Source organism: Ostrinia nubilalis, chromosome 9, assembly GCF_963855985.1.
Source record: "Ostrinia nubilalis chromosome 9, ilOstNubi1.1, whole genome shotgun sequence".
NCBI classification, from domain to species: Eukaryota; Metazoa; Arthropoda; class Insecta; order Lepidoptera; family Crambidae; genus Ostrinia; species Ostrinia nubilalis.
The window spans coordinates 11,509,139-11,531,779 of NC_087096.1; the positions used below are offsets into that span (position 1 = coordinate 11,509,139).

General features: G+C 35.7%; 1 protein-coding gene and 1 long non-coding RNA gene across 2 annotated transcripts in view; one reads left to right on the forward strand and one right to left on the reverse strand.

Moving 5' to 3' along the window:
* LOC135074674 (uncharacterized) overlaps positions 1-19,296 on the forward strand; it is a 76,142-nt gene extending 56,846 nt beyond the window's left edge. Inside the window, exon 3 of the long non-coding RNA XR_010257874.1 lies at positions 19,212-19,296. This is a non-coding gene — a long non-coding RNA (uncharacterized LOC135074674). The remainder of the gene's footprint in view (positions 1-19,211) is intronic.
* LOC135074658 (voltage-dependent T-type calcium channel subunit alpha-1G) overlaps positions 14,563-22,641 on the reverse strand; it is a 45,451-nt gene continuing 37,372 nt past the window's right edge. The window contains exons 24-33 of the mRNA XM_063969022.1: positions 21,811-21,965; positions 21,457-21,605; positions 20,696-20,888; positions 20,401-20,550; positions 20,155-20,316; positions 19,824-20,042; positions 19,187-19,379; positions 17,994-18,563; positions 17,567-17,796; positions 14,563-17,478 (exon numbers count right to left, since the gene is read on the reverse strand). Coding sequence (XP_063825092.1) covers positions 16,702-17,478; positions 17,567-17,796; positions 17,994-18,563; positions 19,187-19,379; positions 19,824-20,042; positions 20,155-20,316; positions 20,401-20,550; positions 20,696-20,888; positions 21,457-21,605; positions 21,811-21,965 — 2,798 coding nt within the window. The 3' untranslated portion in view covers positions 14,563-16,701. The remainder of the gene's footprint in view (positions 17,479-17,566; positions 17,797-17,993; positions 18,564-19,186; positions 19,380-19,823; positions 20,043-20,154; positions 20,317-20,400; positions 20,551-20,695; positions 20,889-21,456; positions 21,606-21,810; positions 21,966-22,641) is intronic.

Sequence of the window (22,641 nt, forward strand, 5' to 3'; positions counted from 1 at the left end):
AGAGCAAAATGACGATTTGTAAGAACTATTTATTAGTCTAAACAAATAAAGAAATTTTGACTTTGACTTTGACTTTAGAGGCGACCGGCAGCTCCGTTACGCGACCGACGCAACTACAGCACGAGGCCCACGCAGCGTCATCGGGGGAGGAGGACCTGACTTCGCATCCAGAGGTACCTATTCCTGTTGCTGGCCGTTTACAATATTTTTACCAACAATGGACTGACATCACAAACGATCCTACCATTTTATCATGGGTTAAGGGTTATAAAATTCCATTTATAGATAATCCGGTGCAATATGAGATACCCAAGAATAAGTTTTGTTCCGAAATGGAAGCTGAAATAATTGATGAATGTGTTTCGAATTTATTACAATCCCAATTTATTTCACCTTGCAATTCATGTGAAGGTCAATATATTTCACCAATTTTCACAGTTTCAAAACCGAATGGTAAACATAGGTTTATATTAAATCTAAAGGGTTTAAATAAACACATAGACGTTCAGCACTTCAAAATGGAAGATTACCGTACGGTTTTGAAACTCATTGAACACAATGATTACATGGCCACAATAGATATTCAAGACGCATACTTTTTAGTTAATATAGATATTGAGGATCGCAAAAAATTAAGATTCCAATGGCGTTCAAATATTTATGAATTTAACGTCCTTCCCTTTGGTCTATGTACTGCACCTTTCGTTTTCACGAAACTATTGAAACCAATATTATGTAATCTACGTTCAGCTGGCTATGTATCTGTAAATTATCTAGATGACTTTTGCTGTATCGGTTCATCATTTGAACAATGTATTAATAACGTAAACGCCACCATATCACTTAGAATCCCTAGGATTCTTAATAAACTCGGACAAAAGTCAAACTATACCTAGTAGGTCATGCAAATTTTTGGGATTTATTTTCGATACTTGTGATATGACATTATCTCTAACCGGCGATAAGAAATTGCGTATAAAACAAAAAGCAAATATGTTCATCAAAACAAATAAATGCACAATTAGACAATTTGCTGAATTTATTGGACTTTTAACTTCAGCCTGCCCAGCAGTTCGCTATGGGTGGGTTTATACAAAATTATTTGAAAGGGAAAAATATTTAGCACTGGGTGACTCTGATAACTATAATAAAAGAATGCATATTAAGAGGTATTTACAACACGATTTTCTGTGGTGGAAGTCCAATATTGAAAAAAGTTTCAACCCTATTCAAAAAGACAATTACGATGTAGTCATTTATAGTGATGCATCTAGCACTGGGTGGGGTGCAGCCTGTAATGGTGAAACGGCTGGCGGTAACTGGAATATATCCGAGTTAAAAAATCATATCAATTATCTGGAACTGCAAGCAGCTTTTTATGCTTTAAAAACATTTGCTACACATTTACATGATTGTAACATACTTCTCCGAGTAGACAATAGTACAGCCTTAGCTTACATCAACCGAACGGGTGGTGTAAGATTCACACACCTCAATGATTTATCTCGAAAAATTTGGCAGTGGTGTGAACACCGCAAATTACTTATACATGCATCTTATACAGTGTGAGTCACGTTAAAGTGTACATATGAAAATAGATAAAACTAGACCTATTTTTATCGACAAAAAAGAGGTCAAAAAATTTTTGAGATTTTTTTTTTTATTTTTTATAGAATTTTTTTTCTTCCAAGTACTTATTGTAAAGAAAACGTAATAACTTTTAAACTAAGCGGTATATCCTGATAAAATAAAAACAGTAATAATGCTAAATAACAGGCGATACTAAAAAAATACATAGAATACACTAAAAAGGCCAACAAATAATAAAAAATGATACTTTTTGAAAAAAATCTGCTTTTAACTCAGATCATAGAAAGAGAATAGATATGAAGTCGCGCGTAACTACAACGAGAACCAGTGTCCCCACATTTCCCCCACCACAGTTCCCACACACACATTCAACTGTGTAAAAACAAAGCGACTGAGAGTCTACGACAACATGTGCAACCGGCTTAAAAGTGCTGTGATTGGCCAGAAGGCGTGCCTTATGGCCAATCAATGGCCGCGTGACGTGACGCACACTTAGAAAACGCTAGTGAGAGAACAAAGATAAAATGTAGTCGACAAGATATCGATACTTTAAATCGCTAGGGGCAAGGCTCGAAAATGGTTTCACAAAATGCTTATGTATGAAAACCTTTTTATTATTATACGTTATTATTAACTACTATCACGCATTTATTTTTTAATTATGGCGATCTGCGTACCGCATATGTTTATCAAAAATAATGCCTATATTAGGCTTTCAACTAGCTGTTATAGTAATTACATAGTTGACAGTTACTAATTACTTCTACTGTTATTATTTGTTTTTTGTAAAATCTTATAACCGCAAGTAACACATCATTTTTTATTTAAAATTACAAAATAGAAAATTATAATTTACTTCTATTTATCGATAATAGGAAACCGCATTAGAACACGAGCACGGCACTATGTTACGACCGGCACATGCGGCCGTACTGTGTATTTTCACACGACAGTGGATATCGGAAGAAATTAAATACATTGCGCAGTAGTTGAGCATGGCATAAAGTGGTTGCTAACTAAATCGTCAATGTACAAGTGTGTTAGAATTTTTATCACCACTGATTTCGATATCGCAGTAACTGTTACGGCACTGAATTCGTTCGTAATAATGTTTAGTTTTTTTATTTATAAGCAAAATACCAATGGATTTGCAATACTTACATGTAGTAAATGACTCCATTGTTCCTGTAGTTCTTCGTTTCACTTGTTTTATTGCACGTAACGACGCATTATCCAAAATATCGGAGAACATTTCCTTAATACGACTGAATCGCGACTAACCTAGCTACGCGGCCGATGTTCGTTTCTGGGCATATCGCGGAGACACGCGCCACGCCCCCGTTTCACATCTATTCCCTTCTATGATCTGAGGCTTTTAAACTCGTGTTTTTTTGGTTATTTGATAAATTTCTCCAAAAAATGCCCCTATAACCGGTGGTTTTTATTACTTTGTATTATTTTCTATTGTATTACCTTTGTAAAACCAAAAATCGCATGTCTCTATCTCTATCACAACGTTTGCAATGATCGTTTGAACTAAGCCTCTCCGGGCGCGCCATTCAACGCTTCGTTAACAACGAAACTGAAAATGGCTCTAGATTTGTAATTTTGATAAAGACAAGTTAGATTTCAAATAAAAACAAAAGATTTCGAAGTAAAATAAGCATTTTAGTTAAAATTAAAATTTTCTCTACCTGTAGCGGAGAATAATGTTGTGGCAGGCCTTTGTTCAAACGATCATAGCAAATGTTGTGATAGAGACAGAGACATGCGATTTTTGGTTTTACAAAGATAATACGATAGAGAGTAATACAAAGTAATAAAAACCACCTGTTATAGGGGCATTTTTTGAAGAAATTTATCAAATAACCAAAAAAACACGAGTTTAAAAGCAGATTTTTTTCAAAAAGTATCATTTTTTATTATTTGTTGGCCTTTTTAGTGTATTCTATGTATTTTTTTAGTATTGCCTGTTATTTAGCATTATTACTGTTTTTATTTTATCAGGATATACCGCTTAGTTTAAAAGTTATTACGTTTTCTTTACAATAAGTACTTGGAAGAAAAAAAATCTATAAAAAATTAAAAAAAAATCTCAAAAATTTTTTGACCTCTTTTTTGTCGATAAAAATTGGTCTAGTTTTATCTATTTTCATATGTACACTTTAACGTGACTCACACTGTATAAGATCAGCCGCTAACATTGAAGCGGACCGGGCATCTAGGCAATTGAATATTGACACCGAATGGGAACTTGCCGATTATGCATTCAAACAAATAGTTAACTCATTAGGTAGTCCAGAGTTTGACCTTTTTGCAAGTGTACAAAATCATAAGTGTGAAAGATATTCTTCATGGAAACTTGACCCGCAGTCCGAGATAATTGATGCATTTACTTTTAGTTGGCATAATTTAAATTTTTACGCATTTCCCCCCTTTTGCTTGGTAACTAAAGTTCTCCAAAAAATTAAATCAGATAAAGCTGAAGGCATTATCGTTGTACCTTTTTGGCCATCACAGCCGTGGTACCCAATGTATCAAAAAATGGTGATTTCTCGTGAGATTATATTTCAGCCAAACAAGTCATTGCTCCACTTTCCTTTCAGGGAAGCTCATCCACTCCACTCGGACCTTTCCCTGGTGGCGTCGAAATTATCCGGCAGACATTGATGAGACGAGGTGCTCCATCAAGTTCATTAAGTTCATCAAGGCTTCTTTCGCTGAAAACACTCTAAATCAATACAATTCATCTCTTAAAAAATGGTGGTATTTTTGTCAGGATAATCATTATAATTATTGTGAAGCTAGCGTGTCACAGGTGATTCAATTTTTTACGGAAAGTTTTGAGACGGGCGCTAGTTATAGCACACTAAATACGATGAGATCAGCTTTGTCATTATTACTCGATCCATCAGTAACATCAAACATTATGATTACTAGACTTTTGAAGGGTGTTTTTCGCCTAAAACCACCCACACCTAAGTATGATGTTACATGGGACCCAATCATTGTACTTAATTATTTAAGTGATTTTTATCCTTATGATAATATTTGTCTTCGTGATTTGTCAGCAAAAACTGTTACTTTACTTGCTATAGCATCTGCTCAGCGAATGCAAACATTAAGCCTTATAATAAATAAATAAATATAATATATATAAATATATAAATATAAATATCCTTAGACGTTTTACACTGCGCTTCTAGTCCCAAACTAAGCAAAGCTTGTACTATGGGTACTAGACAACGGATATAAACATACTTAAATACTTTTTTTTGTAAATACATACTTATTATACATAGAAAACACCCAGTCCAATACAAAGAAACATGTTCATGCACACAAATGTTTGTACTGTGCGGGAATCGAACCCGCTACCTCCGGAATAGTAGTCCGTTTCGAACCACTACACCAAACGGCCACATTATTAAAATAACAAATATTGTAATTGAAAGCGATTGTGTAATAATTAAAATAACTGATTTAATAAAAACATCCCGACCTGGAGCCTATCAACCACTTATTAGGCTGCCCTTCATTGTAGAAAATCCAAAAATTTGTCCGGCTTTAGCTTTAACGTCTTATATGAATAAAACTTTAAATATTCGAAACTGTGAATCAGGGAGTTTGTTCATCAGCTTCAGAAAACCTCACAATAAGGTGGGACCACAAACACTTGCTCACTGGGTAAAGAATACCTTGCAAAAAAGCGGCATAGATACAAATATATTTGGCGCTCATAGCACGCGGCACGCAGCCACATCGGCCGCGCGCCGCGCTGGAGTCAGCCTGCAAGTGGTTCGTAGGGCTGCAGGCTGGAGTGATTCTTCCAATGTATTCCTTAAATATTACAACCGAGATGTGAATGTATGCGCTACCAATAATGAATTTGCTAATTCTGTGTTCAATCATACCTAATTATAGCCAAATTATGAAGTTTCACAGAAAAATACTTTTTGTTGTCTGTTGATTTTTCCTTTGTGAAAATGAGATAATATAATAAGTATTGGGCAAAGTTAGTTTTTCTTTCATCATTAAAACCCATATTTGCCTAATCAAATTTTTTGAAACTCTAAACATCTGCATGTAAATTGGTAATCATCTTCGGAAGAGGTACGAAGTATAATTAAGAATTAAACGAACTTACCTTGTGAAGTTCGATTCTTATTATACGAGTACCACGAACGAAGATGATTACCTACTCCCACCCAACCCAGGCTTTCGCCTTAACCCTACTGATAATCACAAAAAATTTGATTCCAGTCAACTCTAAAATTAATGGCGTCCAGTACCGTAGCTCGGCCGCACCGAGCCCGGGAGGGAGCGAGCGAGATAGAAGTTTTTTCTTTTAGTAGCTTTAAAGAGTGTGATAAGGACGGCACCATACTACGTACTGCTGCATGTAAATTGGTAATCATCTTCGTTCGTGGTACTCGTATAATAAGAATCGAACTTCACAAGGTAAGTTCGTTTAATTCTTAAGTATGTGAATTTCTTGAAAAGTAAAATCCTTTTCTCAGCCGTCTTTAAACTTAGATACGTGTTCTAATTGATTTAGCAAAGAATCAAGATTTGTGCTGTTAATCTGTATCTTAAAACGTTTGAGAATTAAAATAAATTATTGGAAGAAACTTGACTGTTTTCAGGGTTACTTTTACAAGAATGTTGGACAAATTACTTAGGTAATGATCTTTCTCAACTTAAAATATTCTCCTACTTCCTTCACTACTAACCACAGCTGCCTAAAAATTGAATTATTTTCCATATTACAGGATAAAAAAATAATTTACGTAAAAGCTTTACATTGACATTGACACAAAGAAGTGGGAGCACGACCAATATTATTCTGAACTCTGAACCCTTGTGTTTATCTTCCACAGACAGAAGCCTGGCTTAATAGAATGTGGCTTAACACCTACGTCACGTTTAGACAGGGTATCGTTATTCAGCGCCCGTGAAGTATTGTATAATCTCGCACCGAAATTACGAGCATTATTTTAAAATGTGCCGACGTACGTGAATAACGGTTTTCTAACAGCCCTTTGAGATAGATGGGCTGAATTTTTAGTAGGCATACGTTTTGGTAGCTACCAGAATAAAGCGTCTGGCATCAGTGTTGTTTGTTGAGGCACCGGTTTATTTTTTAGTCCGAGTGTTGTTCTATCAGGAAATCAGAAAGAACACAGTGGTGAGTAGAGTTTGTTGCGGCGCTTCTTCTCAGCAATTGCCAAATGTTTATCTCAAAGCGATAGTAGGAAAAAAATATGAGGTAAAGGCTCTGTAAAAGCATTTGACGATTTGTAAAAACTAATTTAATTTGTTTAAACAAATAAAGATATTTTTGATTTTGATGTTTTTGTACACGGATTCAAACTAAAGAAAAGGAAAAAAACTAAGGAATAACGGCCTGCGTTATTTTTACTTCGAAATCGACGTCAATTTTCCTTTTCAAATAATGGTTTATGATTACTGAATAAATGTTGGAAGTATTGATTTTATTAAACAGTAATGAATTCGCTGTAATTTCTCTATGCATTCATTACTCATACTTACATAAGTTGGCTAATGTTTGTATTGTCGCCTAAAGCCTACCAGGGATTAAGCTCGCATTACAATGGGTTTGTAATTATACTATCATGTAGCATTGATTGGGACTCAACTGTGTTGTTTAACACAATAATGGTGTATCTTTGATTATGTATTGTGAGATATCTTAGGGACATACTTAGCAGACGTGCTACTTAAAGCACAGGTCTTTGGATATCTTGTGATCCTATTTATGAAGTTGTTAACCATCATAAGCCCAATAAAATAGGGTAAGAAAGCTCAAGACCGATGTTTTTTAAAAATCAATTTCCTAATTGATATTGATACGTCCTCATTTAGATATTATGCAAATGGCCTTAGGTTCTTAATTAATCTAATTAGGATAATGAGTCATGGAATCTAAGAACATAGATCGTATTGTATTGAAATACCTACCTACTTGTATACCTGTGCGTAATCATTAAGTATCTCTGTATTATTGTTAAGTACATCTGCACTACGTAGATGCTTAGTTCAGTTTTTAAGTGATCTAATGCACCTTAACACGGCTTATCAAATACTCTACTCAGTATAAGTTCATGTTTAAATTCTCTATTGTATTTAGTAAGCTTAAGTTTATCTAGACAAGAAGACAGATGTCTAAACTTTGCGTTTTAAACACAACGTTTATACAGCAACTACTTATCGTTATTCTAAGAATGCATTAAACTTTGAGAAGGCTCTTAAGACCATTAAGAAATTACGTCTAAACTACAGCATCTTTCGACAATGCCACAGAAAAAACATTATTAGTCACTATTAAGTCAGCAATTGCTTGTGCAAAATTTGTATTTTGCTAAAAGTCAAATTGTATGAGCTAAAAGTGCTTTAAATTATGGTTGGCAGGGCAAAAAAAGTAACAAATACTGTAAAAATACACTTTGTTTTGTGTGCCAAAGTCCCGCGGGCTAGATTGTAGCTCGCACTCAAGCGTTCAGCACAATACCGCGCGGCTATTGTCCGAAGCTTCAGGGCTGTACAGTTGATGACGCATTTTTGTGTCTATGTTACATTAGCTTTTTCTGTCATTAAGGCTGAGTTGCACCACCTAACTTTAACGTTGACAAACGTCAAAAATCTGTCAAACTCCATAAAAACACCGGTTGGTTATCATTATAGTTACTGTTAAAGTTAAGTAGTGTACTCAGCCTAAGTATTTTGAATTTGAGCTATTTTTTGCGATGGTCCTATAGTCAAAGTCAAAGTCAAAGTCAAAGTCAAAAATTTGTTTATTTGTATAGACTATTAAATAGTGCTTAGAAATTGTCAAATATTCTAGTCCAGTATCTTACAAAAATAGATATAGAAAATTGAGTAGTAAATAAACAACGTAGTGACGTGCTGATATCTAGACTTACATAAAAACCTATTGCAGGAATTCCCTAGTACTATAGTAGCTAAGACATGGTAAATATTAATATGTTTCGAATATCCTTCTAGTGGAAAGCTAATTTTAGATTAGGTATTATATTTAACCTCAAACCTCAAAGAAATAGAATTTGATATTACTCAATATTGAAAATACTGAAACGCTGTTAGCGAATTTGATACTGTAGGCTGCGGGCCGGGGGTGGCAACAAAAATGTACATTGACAAAATGTATTTAGAATTAGTAGTTTTTTAAGAAATAGACATTGGCTGAGTTTGAATATGTAAAATAATATTGAAATAGTTTGACAGTTAATAACTCATACGTAAAGCAAGTCTCCGATCATGGTATTATAGAAATAAAGTTAGTATTTTTGAATCACATAAAATATCTTGAAAGTAAGACATGTGTGCATTAGTTTGACTAGTCGTAATATTTTTGAATCACGCAAAAATAACTTAAAGAAAGAATCGTGTACATTTGAGCTTAGATTCTTGAGTTAGCCAAAGCTCTTGAGTTACAGCAGTAAGAAGCTTTTTTACTATGTTGACTGTACGTTGCTTGCTTATTGAAACATCTGGATACATTACATTACAAGTCGCGACTGTAGAGATAGTTATCGACGGAGCTATTGTTAAGGCTTCGATAGCGATAACTGTTGTGGTACAAATATTTCCAATAGGTACCATGCGGCATCTATAGTAAAACAATATTGTAATATCAATTATGATTTTAGAAATTTCTTTGTTTCTCATTTATCATGAAAACTGTAACTCATAACTGTAACTGATATTATTTGAGACCATTACCGGTTTCTAGAAATTTGTACTTCCATATCGATTCGATAAGTCGACTCAATGAATTCAGCTAAGTAGAATTACCTACTGTATGAAAACTTTATTCATTAGAGTAAAGAGGGATTATTAACTGCCTACGTATTGTTTGGCAACGAAATAATTTTCGACGAATGGAATATCAAGACGTTTTGTCTGAGTATGCTTACTGAGATGTAAATCATACTATGTAAGAATTTATAAATGATATTACGGCTAAAAAGCTTCTTAATTTGGCATTATTGAAAACAATACCTGCGATATAATAATTTACATAATTACCTAGGATATGATCACTCTTTGTTAAAATGAGACCAAGAGAACAAAGCCATTAATGGGAATTCTCCATAAACAATGGGTAATCAACGGTCGGTCTGAGGCAATCTACAATAATGAATATAAAATAGCCGTATGGGTTTAAATTAAAGTGATGGTCTGATTGAATTTCTCCATCAATTAATTTCGCCTAAGCGCACCGCAACGCGATCTGGTTACTACCCTTCGGTATTGGTATTTTCAGTCATAATTACAGCAGTAGATGATCCGGTATATTCTCAGTAAAAGGTCTAAGACCTAAGTAAAGCCTTAGTGGTTGGAGGAGGTCACACGGTGTTATTTTGAGAATATAGCTCTGTTTTTCTTTGATCTTTAATTAGAGCTTTATCACTCTGCAAAATAGAGATTTTAATATGATGAAAAGTGACAAAACAGTCGAATTATTATGACTGATTGAAGTTAGATTCAGAGCTATTATTAGTATCACATTACGAAGCTCCCAAAAGAAAAATAATGAAAGTCGAAAAGAACATTAAATCATTATTTCTCCGAATAAACGTCTGGGAATAAAATTGAGATTAAAGACATCAACCACTCGTCTAATATTGAATTTAATATTGAAATGGTCTTGCTTGGAGTACCCACGCCTGCTTGAAAGTTATGAGAAAATAAATGGGCTTTTTCGTGGCAATGACATGATAAAAGCCTATTCCATGTATACTTGTGTAAAGTCCCTGCTTGTTAATGAGACTGCTGCCGGCTTGGATCTCAATCACATGTTTTGGGAGTGTTGTCATTACTCACGTAATGATTGCTTTTGAAATGATAAAGATTCCTCATGTTACTTTATGATTTAGATAAATGTGTTTGAATCAAATAATATTATTGAAAATTTTGCTGTCTTGACTTTATTATCTCTACGTAACATTTGTAAAAGGTAGTATGTGTTGATAAATTATCACTTCTTTATTTTTATTGACATTCGCAGCTCTTTGCATGGCTATGGTTGACTGGCAACAACCCTGTCTTTTAGACATAAGTTACTTATAGCAATAAAGTTTTATATATGAACTGGAACTACGCTTAGCTGTTCTGCCTCATAAGCGAATTTAAGCGGTATTTCAACACAGAATCCCTATTAAGACACCGCTTGTCTGGTGCCTCCTAAAGACGTCAGCTATAAAGTTATAATAGACTATCATTTACAGTTCTATACAGTTTTACTGTCAAAACTTGCTTCATGAAACTTGAAGTTTGATATTGCTAGTCGAGAACGCCAGCCTGGAATACTAGTGAGGCATTAAAAAGCAGACTTAATCGGAACGTTCGAAATTCTGTGTGCGAGTGATGTTTCCGATCGAATCTCAAAGGCACCTTGTCAAGCCAATCCGTCCGACACAGCCAGTCAGCTGATTAAAGTGATGTGCGATTTTTGTGTTCGATTCGATTTAAGTGCGTAAAGTTTTTTTAGGAAACTATTATAACTGAGAGTGAAATAATTTAAAATCGTTCGTATTTTTTTTGCTATGGAGGTTCTCTTGAACCGAATTTTATTATTTATTTTATATTAATTTTATTTAATGACTTAATATGAAGTGATTACTGAAACCGTTATGATATTCCTAATATAAATTTCATCAATTTCATTTATACAATGAAATCTCTCTTATTTATATGTTGTTTGACTTTTTTGGCATTTCCTACTTATATGTCTAAATTATAATATGTACGCTCGTAATACGACATTCGGAAAGATATGATCGAATCAGCGCCTCCCTAGCTAAGATTATCGGGTTTCGGCACGGCTTATCGTGATAGCAGCTAATTCGTTTTGTTTGACAAACATCCAACTAGTCGAGTAAACCGATTAACCGACAACTAACAGATTACGGTTGAACGGCTCGAGGGTAGTGTTATAAACGCTGCCTTTTAACGACGATTAACTGAATTAAAGTGCCTATTGGTAGGCTCAGAATTAATTGGTAGTTTAGTATTTGGCACCTTAGTAAAATAAAATAAATGATTTAACACAATTTTTTAGGGTCTTGAAAAGTTTTGAGGTAACTATCTAAAGTATTTGATGACGTTAAATTACACTTAATACCTAAGTACTTTGTTTACAAGTAGGAACTTTCTAGTTTTTATTTAAAGACTGTCAAAATACTGTAACGAAATATTTCCGGCATGCACTCTTTTGACTCCATCCATCTATTGATCAGGACGCTAAACTGCTGTAGAGCGCTGCTACAAGTTTGTGTAAAGCATTTCCTCCGCGAAAGAACCTAGAGTCCTTATCAAAACCTAGATGAAAATAAATTGTATTAGACCTGTAAAAGACACAATACATTCTTAAAAATGTATAGTTATTAAGCAAACGTTCGAGGTAGGTTTTTAGTTTCTTTTCATGCTGCAATACATCTCTCTTCAAGGGCCAGACTCGCTTGCTGACTTCTCGAGTAATTTATAGGGTAATTTGCTAATATTATCGAGAAAATGTTTGGCTACCGCGGAAAACATTCTGTGATAAAACTTTATTTATCGTTGTGATAGACGATAAAATTTATTGGAGTGGGGTGAAATAGAGTTGATAAAGCAGAGAAAGTATTGCAGATAGGCATTTATTACGGTCATTAAGTATTTTGTATGTTTTCAGGATTTATTAAGACGCAATGCCTACTGATAAGGGATTTGTTTCAAAGTGAATCCGTGGATTGTAGAAAAAAGTTCGAACTTGACATTTCTTCGCAGAGCTGATGTACGACGTGCAACTTTGCCGAACAATTCCATACTACATGGAAATCGTTTTAGGGAAACATACTCTCTCCCTAAGACTTGGGAACTAACTAGGTACCTAATACCTATATCGATTTATGTAATTATTTAGTTCATAAGATAATGGTCTTGTTACTAAAACTATACCTACTATGAGTAATTGTGCTAACAAAATAGAATCATTAATTTGTTGTTATTAAGATTGTATGAATGAAGAAATGAAAAGCTCTGTTAAATCTTGAAATTACGCCTAAGTAGTTCTTTTTTAAACGCAGGCACCGTTAAAACAGACGGAAAAGGCTTAAAATAAAATGTGTTGCTCAAATTTATTCCCCATAGCCGAAAGGGAGCAAAGTTTTGCAATTCACGAGTCAAATACAAAGGATAAAAATAAAATGAGTTGGTTAGGTGCTGTGGAGCGGAGTCTTAAATACTTTACAGCGGGGTTCGTAAAAATTAAACAGTTTGTTTGAGATTCATTAAGAGCAGCCTACAGCAATCTGGGTCGTTGCAGTCGCTTCTATAACGAGATTAATGAGGTGAATTCCCTCAAATATTTATCGAGTGGAGTATACTTTTCGGCTAACCATTTATCAGTTAAAATTGTTAGAAAATTAAACATTAAGGCTGAGTTGCACCACCTAACTTTGACCGTAACTATAACGATAACCAGCGTTTTTTGTACGGAGTTTGACAGATTTTTGACGTTTGTCAAAGTTAAAGTAAGATGGTGCAACCCAGCCTAAAACCAGTAAAAAAATCCAAGTAGAATTATTTCTTAAAATTCGTATCGATAAAATTATTCCAAGAATAATAATAAGCATTTTCGAATGACCTAATCACTCACGAAACTTCAGCTTCTTCGTTAACTATCAGCATCCAGGCTCGTGAGAACTTTTGTAATATTTCATCAATAAAGATTTAATACTCAAACTTGTTCAATGATGGGAGGCACTCTAATAAATATCATCTAATTAGAGTTTGTATTTGGGCCAGCGCGGCTCCGCGCGGGCGCCTCGGAATATAAGCCGCGACAAATCACGGCTATGAAAAGAGGAATTTCTGGGAATGGCCGGAGGAAAAAACAACGTTTATGTGTTTTAAGTTCCAAGGCGATGTGCACAACATCCAAGGCCGACACCAGATGAGGGTTTTTTTGTGTTTCAGACAATTAATCACTCCGCCAGGGGGCGCGCGGCGTGAGAAAGTTTGCACTAAGGCGTGTCTTCAAGATGCTCATACGTGCTCGTGACAAATTGCTTCTTAACGTTATTAGCTGGAAATGTAACGTGTTTATTGTTGCTGATTCATAGCGAGAAATGTTTGGTTTAAATGTGAAAACGTCATTGCCAGTGACAGTCGTATACAATTTATTTTAAAGTTAACTTACATTAAAACTAAGTTATTTTTTATTACCTACTTTTAAATAGACGCATTTGTTAAGAAGCCTCTTTTGAAGTTATTGAATTTTGATAGATTTTTTAAGGTTGACCCGAGGGAAATTTTTTAAACGAGACGAATTTCATTCAATTTCAAACGAAAATCACTTTTAAAGCAATTGTGGTTGGTTGTAAATCTTTGATGTCAGTACCTTCTGAAACTGAAATAGCGGTGTTAAAAGCTATCACCACTAATATACTCGTACCTACTACCTAAAATGTTAAGATGTTATGATTTCCCTTCATTTGAAATTCCAAGCGGTGGGATTTGATCAAAACTGAATTCCAAATTAGTCAGGCATTTATGAACAGCTCGGCAGTTTTAGACTTAATTATTTGACAAGTAAATCCTTTCTCTCAGAGCGGCGTGGCGGCTCCTCACCTTTTTGGGGAAACAGCATTATGTTGTTCAACACGATAAAGAACCCATTAAAATTCGTTCCAAGGAATTATGCAAATGAGATTGTAAGCGCTCACTAACAAGATAGGGCGCTCGCAAAGATTGTTGCTAAACTCAATTCAGCTCGCCTGTTGCTCGCCTTTGTACCTGTACGCAATTTGTATGAGGGTCCATTTGCTTTGCGAATCAACAAAATACAAAGCTTTGCATTGTTCAGTTATTCTTTGACTAAACTTCTATTTATTTTCTAGCTCTCAATACCTTTTCGGAAGCTGAAAGGTTTTAGTAAAACACACATTGAGAATTTAGATTTATTTTTTCAACCTAACATCATCATAACTTTCTTAACTTGACAGATCACCAGCTAATTTTAACAGGTGTACTCAACCAATGAACATTGTTCATACCTCTTAAATTATAATACAGTCAGTACCGAAAAACAATTATTCATCATTATCACGAAATTTACTTATATCACGAAAATGCTATTCTTAAATTTACTAAATTCCATTTAGTCAATTCTTTTAAGTGAGTTTAAATTATATTTGATTATGGTTCTACTATCGTTATGAATTCCAGTTTACTATTGCTACTACTGATTAAACATTAAATATAATTAGTACATGTCATAGTCATAAATCATGGGTAAAGGTAAAGATGGAAGACATCGTAATGTAATAAACAGATAGTATAATGGAAGGAAAAGATTAAATTACTATTTGAACAAGAAAATCTATTAAAATGCAATGGAATAAATGTATAACAAAATAACAAAAGCATCACAAAGTTATAAATTATTACAAAACAAAAAAACGTCATCGGAATGATGGAGTAAATTCAGTTTTCCATCGGAAATGTCTTAGTAGGATACAAAATTTTCCATATTATGATTTACAACGAAAACTTAATAGTCTCAACAAGAGTTATAATGTATTTATTATATTAAACCTTCAACTCCTACAGTATACATTTATTAAGATCAGAGTCTACCCACAATCAACTTCACAAACTAGTACATTAGAAATAGGAAAGGCACAGTCGAAGTATAAAATTTATTGCTGACTTCCCTAACTAGGTCTCCTGCATTGTAACCCGAACCACATAGTGACGTCACTTTGCAGAAATAATTCTGGCGGCAAATATTTAGCAGTTTATTTCTTTAAAGTTTTCGGTACTTAGCTTAGCTTCACCTCGCTTCACCTCTCTCCGTATCGTTACTACAAGCCGGAAAGTCACAAAAGACGAGTAGCTACATGAGTGATCAATTAAAATAGTACAAAACATCCGCTTATCCTCAAAGATTTTCGTAGATTTGGCACGGCTAATGACAGACTGCGCTAACACAAAACAGCATAGTACGTCAAATAAACAACCACTATCGTTGACCATAATTGGTACGATCAATCAGTTTAATGTAGTTCTCTGGCTACTGTTACAATCTAACTTCTATCTTTATGTGCGTATTGCCAGATAAACGTCTAAATTACGTACGACTCTGTAAGAAAATAGGATTCTTTTATATTCAGAAAATATTATTTTTTTATATTTAGAGAGAATAATACTCAATTCACGAACGATTGGTTCTGTTTAGATACTTATCAGATTGAAAGTCTAACTATTAACAATTTACTACGAGGCTACACAGTCGTTGACTAGAAGTTATTGATTTATCAACTAAACCACATTTAAATCATACTAGTATAGGCTTTTCATCATATCGTTGGATTACACATTTTCAATAACATGTAAATTCTAAGATTCAATGATTCGAAACCCGACCTTAAGGTGTAAATAAATTCTAACATTAAATTGACACACAAATAACAAGTCCGCTGTACAACGAATGAAAACTATTTCCAAAACTCGCTAAACCAATGTTCGTTGAGGTTGTTCTGACTCTTAGAGTACCTCCTATGCTATCATTAATAAATAACGAATAAAACTTTAACAGCAAGCACCGTACTAATAAAATATTCTGTAAAATTAGAAGTGAACATAGCGCTCGTAGAAAACATCCCACCACAACAAATTGACTAGTTCCTAGTTCCTATCTATCTAATTTTATACACCTTAAAATAAATTTATTAAAGTCTCTTAACAAATTAATGTCGTTGAACCGGCCGCATTCGAAAAAGTAAGGGATGGTTGGTTGAAGGTACGAAGGTATGGAAGTAAAAGGAAACACCACAATCAAACTTCACAAGCACTGCCGCTCTTTCGGTTGAATTCTAGAACACATCACTTTAACGTATAATACGACTTTAAAACACAGAGTCACAGAGTCACTGTCATAGCGCAACCGAGTTCAAACTTATTTACTGTTCCTTGAGCACTCGAGGAAGAGAGAGGATTAGAGGAGTAGGTGCACCCGGACGCCATTTTGAATGGCGCCTAGATGTAGACTTCATGGTGTTGCTGCGGCCGGCCCCGCCTGGACTAGGAGCCGCGCTCCGCCAGCTCCACCACGTCGTCGGTCTCAGGTCTCGCCGCGTCAATTTTCCGCCTTTCAGCTATCACTATTCGTATTTTCTCTTCTTCCGTAATGATTTGATCATTCACTTCGAGAGGTCGCATAATTTGAGACCGAACTGACGCATGGCTTGCCTCACTCGTTACAGCCGATTCGGTGGAGGATCTTCTTTTAGAACTTATCCTAACGTTTTGTCTCGTAGATGGCACGGCCAGCAGCACTGGTGCCGGTCGGAGGAGCCTGGCTTCCTCGCCTCTTAATGAATTTCTTTTGTCGACTCGCTGTCTGCGATTCTGTGCGAAGGAGTCTCGCCTTGGGGGGCTACCAGGTTCGAGCTCTTCGATGTCGTCGGCGTCAATAAAGCGAGCGTCCTCTTCGTACAGGGCCGCCGGCGGGTCCGACGCGGAATCCTGCCGACGTCGACCGAAGGCATGAGGAGATAATGAAGCCCTTCTCGGTGGTAGTGATGCCGGCAATAAAGCGTGGTGGGAGTGAAGCGTGCGCCTTCTGCGTGCGGGGGACGGCAATGGTTGGTGTTTTGGCTCGCTGTAAGTGAAGTTGGCTGGGAGGGACGGTACCTTATTTAGCGGCCGTGGCGGGGAGGTGCACTGTTCTAGTGCTCGGCAAAGAGCCCTGTCTTCTTCATCGTCGGCTTCTCTTTCTAATTCACGTTCTAGTTCTACGTCCATGTCGATTTCGTCTTCCATTTGTTTGTGCGATTCTTCTAGGTGTTTCATAAGTACCTGTTGTAGAACAAATTGTTTTTATTAATAACAAAGAAAGAGCATTAAAGTAGGGCTAAATGAGAAATTCTAGATTTAGATTACTCACAGCAACTACAACGTTGACGAGCACGAACTGTGCCATGAGCACAAACACCACAAAGAATATGGGAGCGATGATGGTGGACACGCAGCAGTTCCGCACGCAGTCCACAGAGCTGTCGCAATCTTCCCGAAGCGTGTCCTTCATAATGCCATTCCAGTTGTCCCCTGTCGCCACTCGGAATAGAGTCAGGAAAGCCATCCCGAAGTTGGCAAAGTGAGCGTGCTCCCCCAGACCTAATAAAATAAGATTTGTTTATTTTTATTACTCTGCTAACTTTATTAGTTCTAGTAAGTTTTTATAACTCAATCTGTGATTTATGGAAAACTTGCGTAGTTACATTATAGTTAAGAGTTATCATTAGTTTTTATGTGTCTAAGTTGGTAAGATACGACATTCTGAATGAAATATGGGTAAAATAATGGTATCGTACCTTGGCAAGGAATTTCATCCGAACACTCCAGTCTGCCAAAAAGTTCCACGCCCAAGGCCGCAAAGATGAAAAATAGCAGAAAAAACAACAGGCCTAGATTGCCAACTTGCGGCAACGCCTGCATCACCGTATCTAGCAATGCTCTTATGCCTTTCGCCATCTTCAGTAGTTTCAACACCCTAGCTATTCTTAACACTCTCATCACCCTCATTATCGTTGGGTTTATTGGAATTATATTCGTTTCTAATTCTTCTAAAACTATACCCACTATGGAAAGTATGACGATTATCACGTCCAACTGATTCCATTTGTCTTTTAAGTATATTTTAAAGCCTAGTGCCACTAATTTCATTGCAGCTTCAAGGATGAAGACCGCAGTAAAGAAATAGTTGAAAATCTTTAATGCATATTGCAAAGCTGGAGGCATTCTATAATATTCTATGGCCATAGTAACTACGTTCAACCCAATCACTCCAGCTATGGCTAAATCAAAGTATTTGGAAGTTACTACATTATGCACAAAGAGTCGCGTTTGAGAATAGTCGGAATAATACGGTCTCTGGTGCATCTCTGAAACAATAATAAATAATAACATTAAAGAAAACAATTCAGCATTTTGTATCATTACAGACATCCGCATTTTTCTCAATCTTTGCAGTCGCTATGTATTTCGAAAATAGTAGATATTTTTCGTAAACTTACTTCTCAGTTAACTTCACCTCGATGTTTAGTGGACATTTTTACACGACTGCTAGTAAATCTACTTGATAATAAATGCTTCCTGGCATAAAGTTTAACTGATTTATGACTTGATTCACCTCTTTGCTCTTACAACAAAATAGGGATGATGACTGTGTAATGAAATCGAAATTCTATTTAGTCCGTCAGACAGATAATTATAAAATATTACTCATATTTTTTATTTTTTTCCATAATCGAATAATTACAGTATTATAATGAGTTGAAATGTCGCGTGACGTCATTTTTGAGTAAAAATTCTACTCAAGCGTGACGTATCGCGGCATTTCAACTCGATGTAGCACTGTTATTATTTAATTATGAAAGAAAATAAAAAATATGAGTCTAATATTTTCTAATTATCTGTCTGACGGACAAATAATAGAAATTTTGTCATCTAGCCTATTATGATAATCACATAAATAGGCCTTATTTACATATTTTTAATTACTAACTTCGTCTTTTCTTCTCCATCTGCAGCGCCCTCTTGGCCGCCCTCCTCACTCGCTCCTCCTTCTCCTGCTCCTCGCGGCAGCGGTGGAAGTTTTCCACCACGACGCCCACGAACATGTTCAGCACAAAGAACCCCACCAGGAGTATGAACGCGATGAAGTACAGGAGACGCCACTCCGAATAGTTTACTATTGGCTGTCAGATGAGATTTTTTTAAACATTTTTAGAATAATATTAGGTAATTTATTTATCAGTTCAGTATTGTGTTTTTTGTTACTTAAGGTTTATTTGATAATAATAAAATATGTTTGGGATGATTTTCAGATTTTCATTTAGATTTAAATACGAGCATGTTAGAGATTTCACTATGTTAGAAGGCTGACAATAGTGACTGAGTTTCTTTCGCTGCTTCATCTCAGCACTGGCCATTTATTTTCCCCAAGCAGTGATAGGGTTAATACTGGGATGTGTAAAAGTGCTTTTTAAAAGCCTATTTGAAAAAATAAATGAGTGTTGTGAGTTTTTTTTTTATGAACACAGTTTCTATATCTTGTTTAGTTAGGTATTGAAACATTTTCGATATTGATATGAATTTTGCTAAATTCTTGGAATTAAACTGCAAACTATCTGATCACTTACTTGCTGATCAACACCAACGGCATCAAGGCCGGTGTACATGATATTGACCCACCCGTCTCTTGAGCTCAGCACGAACAACGACATGAGAGCCTTGCCAAGATCGTCGAAGTTGTACTTCCTATTCACCCACACATTGCCTTCGATAGCAAGGCAGTCCGTTTTGTTCTTGACGTTTTTTATATTCGCACCCTCGCAGTAGAAAAAAGCTCCTTTGAATAACTGAAAAATATTACGGTTAATTTAGTTGCTGACTTGATTTTAGTTTTAAAATAAATTTTTGCGAAATGTTTTACGCAAACTGGAGGGGTCGGATTTGAGAGGTGGTTTTTACCTGCACTCCCAGGATTCCAAAAATAATGAAGAATGTGCAGCAGATTAGAACTATATTTCCGATGGGTCGTAAAGACGAGAGCAGGGTTTGAACTACCAACTTCAAACCTGGCGCACGGTTTATTACCCTTAACGGCCGCAAAGACCTTAATAGCCTAAATACCTGAAAATGAAGTTTATACTTTGTAGTATTAGTATAGTTACAACAGGATCCAAATGAGGTTTTAGATAATTTCGATAATCTTACCCTGAGAATTCCAAATATACGTGGACTGGACTCTGACACCAGAGACATCAATAAATCAATTATAGATATAATAACAAGGGAACCGTCCATGATGTTCCACCCTGATGTGAAGTATGCTTCAGGTCCGTAAAACATTCCTGAAGCCACAACCTAAAAGAAAAATAACGAAGAACTTAATGGTAATGAAAGTACAGTTACATCAACTTACGTGTTTAAAGAAGCTAGTTAGTGACCTGACAAGGCAGATCAATATCTAGAAAGTTGTAGAAATAGTAATGAAATAGAAATGACTGACCTTTATGAACATCTCAACGGCGAAGACAACTGTGAACACGTAATTGGCACTGGAGAGAAAGGCGCGCTCCTTGGAGTCGGGCGGGATGTTGGGGCGCTCCATCGCGAGCGTGATGCAGTTGAGCGCGATGAACAGCAACACGATGTTGTCGAACCAACTCCGCGTCACCATCCAGGTGCAGAATCTTCTCATTCTGATTCGTTGAAAATAGTTTCAGTTTTAGTAAAATCTGTTTGGTAAAATCTTTCCTATTATTTGTTGAATCGAATTCACTATGAAAACACTGGAGTTTAGAGATTCAGTTAATGTTTTTTCGTTGGTTTGTTTTTCATAATTTGGCAGACTATTAACTAAATTACGAGGCACATAAAAACAGTGGTTTTCAATTTAGAAGCATAGTCTAATCTCACAGCTCTTTATGTTTGCCAATTTCAGTACTAATTAATACTAATTATATTTTATTAATGCTGCTAAAAACTGACTATAAAGGATTTTTTAGAGGTCTGATATTCGAAATTCGTGAACCATACTGTCGCTAAAGTTCACAGACAAAGTTCATTAAAAGAAAAAACGAAAAGATGTGAGATAATATTAAAGCGCGATGACACTCGTGGTGAAATGTGGCAAAAAAGTTTGTGGAGTGAAATATCAATATTCTCCCAAGTTACGCATCAGTCTCAACTTGTAACTTGACACTCGTGTTTGTATAACTGCTTGAGTATTTCGTGAATATTTGCATTAAGGATTCTTAAGATTCTTACTTGTTGTCTGGGGCGAAGATGTAAAGCGAATAATCCTCCTTTTCTTTGAGACACCCTGTTGGCTCCATGAAGCGAAAGAGATCTTTAAATTTGAACTGTCTTCTATCGAATCTTGCTGATAGAAAACAAACATTGTTGGATATTGCCACCTGTGAACAAAATGGGTACGTGACTTCTTTTTGTTTGTGATTAAACATGTTTAGACTATTTTGGTGGCATCGCTAGATATTTTAAAAACTATATGAGGCTGATATCATTTTCAAGGCGTCAAGTTGTCAGCTTTAATTCCTGATTCTAACTCAATATTCTCAGTCAATATTAAGGTTTATATCTAGAGGTATTTCTAGTTATTACCTCCTCGTTGATTTGCTTGACAAGAGGCAGCGGTTGGTTGTTCCTTGGTGGCAGCGCGGGCGGTTCAGTACGCACCGGTCGCGGAGTCACCGCCAGGGGAGCTGTGGCCGGTAGTGGTGCCAGGTTGCTGGCTTTCACTTCTGATACTGACGTCACTGTTTAGAGAAATGTACTGTCATTTGTTACATTTAAATTGGGACTTAAAAAAGATACTCGCTTTAAAATAGACTTCGAATGAGATGTAATTGTTTTCACACACGTTGTTTTATTTGAATATCATTTGTAGATTAATTCTAAAGCCAATCAATTCAATACCCTCGTTTCTGGCTTAATGAACTTTCAACGAGTTTTACGTAATTGTTTTCTCATACGTTCAGTTAATTAAAATTATCATTTTAAAATTAATCCTTGTTCCAGACGTTGACCTCTTAATTTGGAATTCATAAATCTCTAAATAAATGCTTTAACAGTGCAATTTACGTTTCATAGCGTCGATGTCAAATGAAATGAAAATATTGTTATCTGAATTATTAATTAACGAAACAAACAACTTAGTCATGATTTCAAATGGAGGCGCAGTTGATATTTATACTTCTCTCGAATTAATAAGGCTCGTACTCCGGCATACTAATCTTTTACATAAATAACACAAGGGCGGCTATTTGTTTGCACAATATTTGTCCCCTCGGTGGAGGCTGGGCGTATTTCTAAATGTACAGCTGAACTTTGGGATATTTGCTTTAGAATTGCGCCTTGTTTCGTCGCTTATGGTTACAGTGTGTGGTCAAACGCTTTAGATCCCTCGCAAACAAGAATTTTCGTTTTTCCTTT